Source organism: Manis javanica, chromosome 15 (assembly GCF_040802235.1).
Source record: "Manis javanica isolate MJ-LG chromosome 15, MJ_LKY, whole genome shotgun sequence".
NCBI lineage: Eukaryota > Metazoa > Chordata > Mammalia > Pholidota > Manidae > Manis > Manis javanica.
In genome coordinates this window covers 20661103-20672330 of record NC_133170.1, presented here as the reverse complement: position 1 = coordinate 20672330, position 11228 = coordinate 20661103, and the positions used below count along the sequence as shown (strand labels likewise).

Here is an 11228-nt window from a genome sequence, read left to right as displayed (position 1 = left end):
TAAGTCAACTAACAGAAACTCATAACAAACTATCTTGGAGCAAAAGGGGGGAAATTGTGTTATGAACACAGGGCTGTCCCATAGAACTTAAGTCCAGGGAGTGGGACCTCATGAACTGCAGGATCCAGAAACTGGGGACTTTTTGGTTGCCAAGGGATCTCTTTCTAAAACCTGTGGTCTCTATTCTCTGCTGCTCTTGGCATGTCCTTTTCTTATGCTTTACAGTGTCAGTTATCATGTACAAGCCAACACCACTTTTCTTAGAACCTTTCAATTTCAAATCTACATTAACTTACTGATCTCCAAATTACAATTTACAAATTAAAGTTCCTGAGACCTGGTTCCAAAGTTTCAGGAAAGAGAAATTGGTTGGCCAAGTTTAGGTCAGATAGACACCTCCTCTCCCCTCAAATGGTGAACTTCAGGAAAGGCATGGGAACAGCATCTATGATCTATTGTCCCCCAGCAGAGGAGGCTCACAGAGCTGTCCCTGAGAAGGGAGTGTGGGGTGGCAATGAAACAAGGAGTGTGCACACCCAGAGTGTGACATAAAAGTACTGAGAACACCGCTTGCATCCTTATTCCTATACCTTTGCACTTGTTAAACTGCTCAGTACATGACCTGGCCATAGAATTAATGGCACATTTGTAAATACGGACAGGTCTAGAGAGCCCCACCAACTATGGCAGCCCTTCACATTATGTGTCAGGTTCATGTTCCAACATTGTCTCTGTTGCCCCCTTAAGGAACCTAACCTCATTCTTTCTTATCTTGGGGACCCAATTAATTTCAATGCAGACACTGACTCTATCAAACCAAATCCGTATTCCCTGTCTCCCAAACTTTTCCCTTTGTATTAGTTAGAACTGATTGTAAATTTTATAGCAAATGAACCAAAAATGTAATTGTTCAACAAAATAGGAATTAATTTTTTCTTATAGGTCAGTGATCCAGGTTGATGGTGCCTCTATCACCTTCAACATATGGCTTCCCAGACTGCAGTGGTATTCACTTTACAGCCCATGGGAAGGGGGAAAGAAAGGCTCAAGTGGAGGGATCATGTGACAGGTTTCATGCACTGGGCCTGGAAGACACAGATCACTTTTACTTACATTCTGTTACAGAATACCTCATCACAAGGCCACATCTAACTGCAAAGGAGACTGGGAAATTTAGTGTAGCTAGGCAGCTATATACCCAGTTATAATTCTGATACTAAGTAAGAAGGTGGGAATGGATTTTGGTAGACAGCTAGAAGTCTGTTTCATCTTTTCTGTGTTAACCTCTCTTAGTTAATGGCATTTTCCCCTCTAATACCCAAGCTTGAGTCCTTAAAAGTCATCTCCATTTCTCCATCTCAACCCAGTCTCTGTATCTGTTCTACTTACCTAAGCAACATTCATTACATGCTTTCCATTCCTTCCTCCATAGCACTGCTTAAGGCCATTGTGTCTCTTGCATAAGCAACTGCAATCAGCCTTCAAAATTGCCTCCCCGTGTCAGTCTCTCCAGGCTCATCACACCATCCTTTACTCTGCTGTCAGACACCACTTCCAAACACAGAGATCTGATTGCCCAGGACAGCTTGGGCCCCTCAGCAGTTACCTCTCCACTCAGCGGCCTCTAAGCTCTGTACACAAAGAAAGTGCCTGCAGCTCTGCCTTTTGTAGCGCAGGAGACTGGCCAGAGCTGCCTCCCACTCTCTGCTCCGAAGCCTCTTCTCCTGGTCTCGTGGCCTGTGCTTCTGCCCTCTTGCCTCACACCTGTACTCTGCCCAAAACCCAGCTCCCTCTGGATTAACACCATAACTGGACTATCTACTCAGCTTTTCATGTAGCTCTGTCCCTAGACATTGTCTCCCAGGGCCCAGGCTTGCTCTTATTCAGGAGACAAGTTGGGACAGTGAAGGATGTTACTCTCTTCACCAAAAGCTCTATCAAGTTCCCATTGTTTACTGAACAGAACAGATTTTTTTTTTAGCATGCCGTCCATGGCCTGCCACTGTCTGCTCCCATCCCCCAATTACCACCCCTGCCAATATATCCTTATACTCTTGACATTTTTCTCCTTCAAGATCTGACTCATTTATCACCTCCTCAAAGGCGTCCTCTTTCTCCCTCCTTTGTACTGCACCTTTGTACCGTGTTCATCCATGAATCGCTCCTACCTCTGTAGGTTGTGCACACCGTGGTCTCCCCACCTAGGGCGCATACTCCCTAAAGCCAGGGACTGTGACTTAGTCATCCTGCTGCTCCCCACACTGCTGAGAATGACAAGAACATGGCCACGGGGAATACCTTATACTTGGTAAGATCACATCATTCCACTGCTTAAAAACCCCTAACGTCCCAGTGGCTCCCTAAATCACTCAGTGAGAAAATCCCTACCTAGGCCTGCATGGTCTGGTAGAATCTGATGTTCTGCTCCCACTCTCCCGTTGCTCCTGTTTCTGGAGCACATCAGACAAGATCTCACTTCAGAACTTTTGCATTTGCTGTTCCCTTTACTGGGGCACTCTGTCCCCAGAGACCTGCGCAGCTTGCTTTCTCACACCCTCAGGGCTTTCTCTCCACGGTCAGGTTCTCAGTGAGGCCTTCCCTGACCACTCTAGTCACATCAGGACCTCCCAGCACTTTTCCTCTCCCCTGCTGCTTATTTCTCCACTGCAGGTATCACCTCCTCACATAGTATACATTGTAGTCATGTATTATTGTGTTTATTTTCTGTCTCCACTCCCCCTACCAGAATATAAATTTCATCCTAGTTGAAATCTATTTGTTTATGTCTGCATTCCCTAGTCTAGGATAATGCCTGACATATCAAAGGCACCCAATAAATTTGTTGAGAAAAGCAATACACAAATTAATAGAAGGTGCTCCATAAATATTTGTTAAATTGAATGAAAAGTCAGAAGCAGATGACTGGGAAATGTCCAAACTGTGTAACTATGTCGGTTTAGGAGATCAGTGACATTGAGAGAAAGCTGCCTCATGCCTCAGAGGATTCAAACTGTGAACTTGGGGTGGGAGGGGCAGCTGGGCGAGGGAACGAGTACCTTCGCAGAAACGTTTGGGCTGCCTAACTTCCCCCAGGGAGGACCGCATCTGGGAGGCGAGTCCGCCCCACCCCCCGTGTGGACACATGTCTACCACGCAGGTGTTTTAAGTTACTTTGGTCTTTGCGTCTCAACTTGCTCAGGACACAGAAATCTTGGGTGGCTTATGTGACACTCCTCAGCTCTAAGTAGGAAACTACCAGGAGTTAAAATGATAAGGAAACATCACCCAGGACTAGATTCTGGGTCTTGGGGAAGCACAGCCTGTTTTAGAGCAGCGCGAGTAGGGCTTCTGTCTTCCACCCACGCTCCGCCTTTATACTGTTTATCTGAAATTTTTCTCCCTGGCTTACAATTTTGCAGCCGCCTACTTTCCGCAGGAGGATGGCGCTCTGATCTCCACATTCCCTCCTACCTCTGGACTCCCTAATATTTTTTTCACGCTTGGTCGCTACTACGACAGGCGTCGGCCTTTTCATTATTTGCTGTCCAGATCTCCGGTTCCTTGATTGTAAACAAAACACTTTAGATCATAGCAAGGTCGGTGTAAGCACAGCCTTTCTGCTGGCAGCCAGACGTCTTAAGGTGGCATGACTGACTTGTTTACTTTTCAAGATTAACAAAATGGTGCTTCTACATGTCAGTGTGTGTGTGTGTGTGTGTGTGTGTGTGTGTGTGTGTGTGTGTTGGGGTGAGGGGATAGAAGTGTTAATCTTGTACTTTTGAGTAAGATATTAATTCCATGAATTAAACCAAACTTTTGTGGCAAGGTGTAATACTCTAGAATATCTCCATTTACTTATATGTGGTAGTTTCTGTATTTATGCATGTGAATTTATGTTTACATATAATAAGAGTTTCTGTGTAGCCTAGCAATTATGTAGAAATTTCAACAATGTTCTAATTTTGGGAATAGGGTATAAATTATGGAATTGGGGCCTACTCTAATTTTTCTGTTCCTCTTCCCTTCTTTTCTAATGGAGTAAATTAAGTGGAGCATTAAATGTAGAAAAATTAAGACGATGACACCTCTTTCTTTGATTCCAGGTAAAATATTTCCTGTCAGTCAGTTAGGAAAACCTGACTTCAAAAAAGTTTGGGGCACTGCCTCGCTCACTGCTCTCTGGATCACCTCTGTCCTCTGGAATCTGCATTTTAGTTGAACTAGTGCACAGTAACATCAACACCCAGTGACAGCTGCATTTAAGTATTAGTGACCACAGGCCACATCAAGGAAGCATCTGCAGGCAGCCCAGCGGTTGAGAAGGAGCCATTTTGCGTCACTTGTGAGTGAGGAGGACCTGCAGACTATATAGCACAGGCGGATCCAGACAAAAACTTGAACCAGCTGGGACCATCCGGAAGGAAAGGAAGAGAAAATGAAGCACCCCGAGAGTTAAGAGACCTGCCTCTAGTCTTAGCTCCGCTACCAATTGGGTATGTGTCCCTGGACAGGAAACCTGAGTCTCAATTTCCTTAGTGGTGAAAAGAGAGGGTTGCACCGCAGAGTTCCCAAGGCCTCTCCCCACTCCTGCATTCAGGAGTGTGTGAGGTGAGGCAGGCACACAAAGGGGACAAAAAATACGTGGTTAAGGAAACAAGTTACAAATCAAACTCATCTGTAGCAGAGATGCCTAAGAAAACATTTCTGCTGGGGACTGTTAGAACTGAAGGGGATTAGTTTCCAGTAAACTGCATTAACTTTGGCCCAAACCAAGATTTTACTTATGTGGGTGAGGTGGGGAGGCACTTAAAGACCCTTCCAGCTCTGTCTCAGGTATGACAGCTCTGCCCATTCTATTTTAACTTCCACCACCCCTGCTCAAGAACAAAATAGGTAAATTCCAAGCTGCAAAGGGGAGCAGAGTATCAGACATGAGGACATGGTTGTGGTGGCTTTATAAATCACTTCGCACTCTGGACTTTCAGATTATTTTCACCCTTCCACGACTTGCAGCCCTCTAAAAGCATTCACTTGCATCAGAATGTCCTGGGTGGTTTGGGGCAGCGAATCCAGTGGGAGAGAAAAGTGGAGGAAGGAAGAAGCTGTTGTATTTGGCGGCGGGACTCAGGTAGAGGAAACTGCTACAACCCGGGAAAGCACTGAAAGAGAAAGAGGAGAGAGTTCCCACACGCAGCTCGTGGCAGTGGCCTTAACTGGGCTTTGGGAAGCAAGAACCTAGGCCAGGGGTGTAACCTCGCTTTTGAAAACGAAATGCGGCTGAGACAGGTACAAAGTTTATTAGGGACTTGGGAGACTGGTCAAGTTTTTGATCTTGAAGTCCTGTTTTAACTTTTATTGAGGGAGAGCTTGGATTCCGCATACATTATAAATGCTGTGCCTACTCCAGGCTAATTTATAGAAGGACATTCTCCTTGGCTCCGTCCCTAGGCCCCTGCCTCCCCTCGAGGAGCAAAGCCTGCTGGGTCGAAGGGAAGCACTGCTCAACCCCAGCTAGGGAACCCAGGCAGGCGGCCTCCCAGCCCCTCTGCGGGTCACCCGCGTCCGCGCAGTGCGGGAGGTTGGGGCCGCGTGGAGAGCCCAGCTGCAGGCAAAGCTCCCACGACCTGTCTCCCGGCCCCCCGCGGCTGACCCCCGGCGCGGCGAGTGCGGGAAAACAAGCTCGCCGCCGAGGCGCATGACGAGCTGCCCGCAGCCTTCGCTATCATCTGGTCCAGCCCCTCGGTTTCCCGGCAGGGAGTGGGCGCGGGGCTCCGGAGCGGCCGTCCGCCTGCCAGCGCCGCGCAGGGACCAGATCCTAAGGCCCCGCCGCCCCGCCGCCCCACCGCGCAGGCCCCTCCTTCCCCAGCCTCCCGGCCGTTTGGCTAGTTTGTTTGTCTTATTTTTAATTTCTCCGAGGCCAGCCGGAGCAGGTTTGCTGGCAGCAGCGCACCTCCAGCAATCACGCGACCAGCCAATCTCCGGGCGGCGCTCTCGGAGTCGGCGCGCTCGCGCCTGGGCCACCTTAAGGCCGCGCTCGCCAACCTCGGCGGGGCGGCTCCCGTCGCCGCGACCAATGGATCTCCTCCTCTGTTTAAATAGACTTAGGGTGTCAATCATTTTCTTCTTCGTCAGCCTCCCTTCCACCGCCATATTGGGCAACTAAAAAAAGGGGGCTCGTCTTTTCGGGGTGTTTTCTCCCCCTCCCCTCTCTGCCTGCTCACTCGCCGCTCCGCGACTCGACGCCGGCAAGGTTTGGAGAGGCACTCGCTTCGCGGGGTCCGCGCTCGCGGCAGCCCGGACTGGGACTGGCCCGGCCGCCCCTCCCCGCCCTCCCCGCCCTCCCGCTCGCCCGCACACTTGAACGGCGGGGACTCTGGGCCGCCTGGCCCGGGCACCCCCTGCCCCCTCCCCCGAGCCAGCGCGCCCCCGACGCTCGGGCAGCCACTTGCTGGTGTTTGTTGCTCTTGGCTCCCGGCGCGGTCGCAGGGCTTATAAGAGGGGTTCGGGCTGGGTCGGGGCGTTTTGTTTTGTTCGGTTTTGTTTTCCGAGAGCGCGAGCGAGGCGGTCGTAAAGACTCAGGAGGAAAATGTCAAACGTGCGAGTGTCTAACGGGAGCCCGAGCCTGGAGCGGATGGACGCCAGACAGGCGGAGTACCCCAAGCCCTCCGCCTGCAGAAACCTCTTCGGCCCGGTGAATCACGAAGAGTTGACCCGGGACTTGGAGAAGCACTGCAGAGACATGGAAGAGGCAAGCCAGCGCAAGTGGAATTTTGATTTTCAGAATCACAAGCCCCTGGAGGGCAAGTACGAGTGGCAAGAGGTGGAGAAGGGCAGCTTGCCCGAGTTCTACTACAGACCCCCGCGGCCCCCCAAAGGCGCCTGCAAGGTGCCGGCGCAGGAAGGCCAGGATGTCAGCGCGAACCGCCCGACGGTGCCTTTAATTGGGTCTCAGGCGAACTCAGAGGACTCCCATTTGGTAGACCCAAAGACTGATACCTCGGACAACCAGACGGGGCTGGCGGAGCAGTGCGCCGGGATGAGGAAGAGACCCGCGGCGGACGGTAAGGACCCTTTCCAAGCCCTGAAATGAAAGTCTGCCTGACTGCCTGGGCCACCGCTTTGCCTGCTGGAGGGTCTTAATAGAGCTTATTTTCAGCGTATTCTGATTCCGCTTTTGGGGAGCGAACTCTCCTCATCTTCGGTTTTGAATGCTATCTGGCTGACTACTTGTCTGTTTATGATTTTTAAGTCAGAAACGTGGGGCTGTATTATCTGGTAATTTCTCGAACTGAAAAAAACCTTGCAGGTCTCCCCGCTGGCCGGCGGTAGGTGTGTGACAGCGTTGGGATGTTTATCAGCCTCCTCCCTCTTCGCTGTGGAGAGAGCGCTTTGGGGCGTAGAATGCACTTTCTGTTATGGGAAAACAACCTCATTTTTGTGCCCTTAAAGGCCACTGGGAATGACGGGTACGGGATTGTGGGTGGAGGTGGTGGGTTTTTCATCCCCTGACTATTGTGCCAACTTCTGTCAGCCATTGTTTTTTCTAATAAAGATTGTGTGTGTTCTTTTTAAAATTCCCCCTTGCCCTTAGATTCCTCTCCCCAAAACAAAAGAGCCAACAGAACAGAAGAAAATGTTTCAGACGGTTCCCCGAATGCGGGCGCAGTGGAGCAGACGCCCAAGAAGCCGGGCCTCCGAAGACGTCAAATGTAAACTACTCGGTGGGTAGAGGACTAGGAGGAAGAACTTGACACCCGAATGGGGCTGCAGGAACTCGTGGGCTTTCAGACCCCCAGATAATCCCATTTTAGCAGTTGCTGTCAGATTAAAGCTTGTGGGGTTTTGTTTTGCTTATATTTTGTGGGGTTAAGAAAGTATGGATGGGAAAGGCTGGAAATCACTTTGAGGATACGGTAGTTCTTAACAGTTTCTACTTTCTGAGACCGTTTTTCCTTGAAACACGGAACACCTAGAGCCAAGTGTCTCAGTCAAGTACTTGTAATCAAGACCCCTTGGGTAGGAATGTCAGTTCCCTATGAGTCCCACCAAAATGTGTTGGGAACAATAGGTTCTTTCCTCATCTGAATAAGAACTGGGATATGCCTGGGTCCCACTTCATGAGAATTTATTTCCCATGAGGTTCAGGTTGGGTCAGTAACAGATTTTAAGCCATCGGGGAAGAATGGCAAATAAATGATTAAATTTAAATTTTTAGGTAAAATTGGGTCATATTCAGTTAATCCAGTGGTTAGAAATATGAGTAGAGAGGTATGTTGTGTTCTTTGTCATTTTCATAAATTGTCCCTTTCCTTATTTTCTGATAGCTTTTGAGAACAGAAAAGGAACCTATGTATTTAAAATAACCAAAGTGGAAAGCTCACAAATACTAAGGTTCTGACAGAAATTTGAACACTGGAGTTAACAAAGCAGAATTAACTCTGCCAGAGTAAGCAGTCCAGGAACACGTCAGCATGAGTATGCTAATTGTGCTATAACAGGATGATTTGGGTATTTCTAGGGGAAATGAATAGTAGATAGCAAGACTGGCAAGGGTAGGTCTACCCCAAACAAGGAAAGTGGAGATTTTTCCGTCTGCAAAAATCTGATCAACATGAATAGCTAATTTGAATATTTCAACCCCAACCTGATGTGAATTGGCTATCTGTAATGATCAAACTACATATATTAATAGTTTGTAAACTTCTTACAGATAAGGACTGTGACCCCTTTTTTTCCAAATCACACTTAAAGCCTAGCATGTGAAGCTGTCTTAATAGATATTGATTTAAGTCCTCATTTAAAAAAAACTAAAAATAAGTTAACAGGGATTCAGGTGGGATTCAAGTTTTATTTTCAAATCATCATGTCATATATGTGACTTCTTCACACCTGGTATTTTTTTGGAGCTTATATAATACGGCACTATAGAACCTCTATATTACAGCTATAAGTGAAGTGGGAAAATATGTAAATTTTTTTCTGAAGCAGCCTTAACACCTGCAGCTCTTGTTGCTTTGTGACTTGTGGCCGAGCTCTTCACATGAGCAACAGTGAATCAGACCTGCTGGATTTTGATCTGGCCCCATTCTGACATACAGAGAGGCATTTGTTAGTAAATAGTGCCAATTCAGAGAATACTAGAAATAGTAGTAAGAACCTTTTCAGAAGCATTCAAGTGTGTATTCTGTGTATGACTAAGAAAGACTCTAGTACTTGAAAGAAAGTTAATGGAATTTTCTTGGGAGAGACTTTATAAGTTTTACTTAAAATTATTTTTCAAAGTTGAACGTGTCATTACTCCTGCAGTCACAGTCTCTTAATTTTCCTATCTCTTCTTTCTCACCATCTTTGACCCCGATTCTCTACACCACGGTCTCTCAACCTCTTCACTATTGACATTTTGGGCCAAGTAATTCTTTGTTGTAGAGGCTGTTTTGTGCCTTGTAAAATGTTTGGCAGCATCCCTGGCCTCTCCCACTGGATACCGATAGCACCCCCACCCCCACCCCCCAGTATGACAACCAGACAGACATTGCTAATGTCCTCTGGGGGGCCAGAATGCCCACTGTCACAACACAGAGGAGAGTAAGAATCCAGAGCAGGAAATGTTGGATGGAGATGACTACACTGATCAACTTTTAGTACATTCTTTCCTTTTCCTTTGCACAGGAATTTCCCAACTAAGTGACCAAGTAATTCCTGTAATTTATTGGTAATGTTACTTTAGTGCTTCTCTCTTAATGCTTTTTGTTTCTTTTGCAGACTTGGGTACATTTCCTTGTTTATCCCATACATCACTGCTTGATGAAGCAAGGAAGATACAAATGAAAAGTTTTAAATACATATCGCTGACTCCATGGAATGGACATCCTGTATAAGCACTGAAAAACAACAACACAATAACACTAAAATGTTAGGCACTCTTAAATGATCTGCCTCTAAAAGCGTTGGATGTAGCATTGTGCAATTAGGTTTTTCCTTATTTGCTTCATTGTACTACCTGTGTATATAGTTTTTACTTTTTATGTAGCACATAAACTTTGGGGAAGGGAGGGCCGGGTGGGGGCTGAGGAATTGGCATGGAAGGTATGAAGAGCTTGCTTCAATCTAGAGCAAGGAGAAAAATATTTGACTTGCATAAAGAAGAAGCAGTTTTGGGGGAAGGGTTTGCGTTTTCTTTAAAGATGTAATGTCCCTTTCAGTGAAAACTGATACTTCATTTTTAAAATTGTCCAAATTTGAACACTGGCTACAAATAATTGCTACTTATTTTTACATGAAGCTTTTTCTTATTTGGGAGCTCTGATGATTCCGTTATGTAGCAGCAAATGGCTTTTTTTTTCTTTAAAGAAACAACAGCGAGTCTATCCTCAGTGCGTCTACCCTAGGCCCCCCTAAATTGGAATTTATCAGTTAATTATTCAGCAGTTAGGTAATCACTCCAGTTAAGTAATTCTGGGAGAAAATCTGGGGTGTCTGGGGGTAGTTCTAAATGCTCAGAATGGACCACCTAATTCTTAGCAGATTTCTTGAGAAATTTTCTTAATTTTCTTTTTACTTTAGGCTGTGTAGGCTGTCAAAATAATTCTAAATCCTTGGTTTTTTTTTTAAAGGTCTGTAACTCCACATAAAAAATAATGAAATAATTTTAAATTTAAAGCTTCTCATTCTGTTTAATTTGCCCAGAGGAAAGTGGTGTTTTTAAATGAAAGTGTATATAGAGAAAAGCACACGTGGAAAAGTGAAATGGATACTACATCTTTAAACAGTATTTTTAAATTGCCTGTGTATGTGTATGAAACAAAACCATTTGAATTGTACCTGTGTACATAACTCTGTAAAGACACTGAAAAATTATACTAACTTATTTATGTTAAAAAGAGATTTTTTTTTTAATCTAGGCAATATATAAGCCAAAGTGGCATGTTTTGTGCATTTGTAAATGCTGTATTGGGTAGAATAGGTTTTTTCCCTTCTTCTGTTAAATAATATGGCTATGCTTAAAAGGTTGCATACTGAGCCAAGTATAATTTTTTGTAATGTGTGAAAAAGATGCCAATTATTGTTACACATCAAGCAATCAATAAAGAAAACTCCATAGCTATTCATTGAGTTGAACTGTAATGTGCTTTACTCAGTGTGAGGTATTTGACCTGGCATTCTAGTTGTATTTACACAAATATAATATGAAGTGGCAAATACCTAGATAAATCAGGTTCACAGCTCAG

The 11228-nt window shown here is 46.0% G+C and overlaps 1 protein-coding gene across 1 annotated transcript; it reads left to right on the top strand.

Moving 5' to 3' along the window:
* The first annotated feature begins 6149 nt into the window (after window positions 1–6149).
* Window positions 6150–11104, top strand: CDKN1B (cyclin dependent kinase inhibitor 1B). The gene is made up of 3 exons (XM_017651282.3): window positions 6150–7061; window positions 7592–7721; window positions 9763–11104. Exons 1-2 carry the CDS (start codon window positions 6587–6589, stop codon window positions 7711–7713), a joined length of 597 nt encoding a protein of 198 aa, XP_017506771.1. The 5' UTR covers window positions 6150–6586; the 3' UTR covers window positions 7714–7721; window positions 9763–11104.
* Window positions 11105–11228: the final 124 nt, after the last annotated feature.

Excerpts from the sequence above, each read along its gene's own strand:
- CDKN1B (XM_017651282.3), top strand. The coding sequence starts at position 6,587 with ATGTCAAACGTGCGAGTGTCTAACGGGAGCCCGAGCCTGGAGCGGATG. Across the intron at positions 7,062-7,591 it reads GAAGAGACCCGCGGCGGACG|ATTCCTCTCCCCAAAACAAA; the intron begins GTAAGGACCCTT and ends CCTTGCCCTTAG.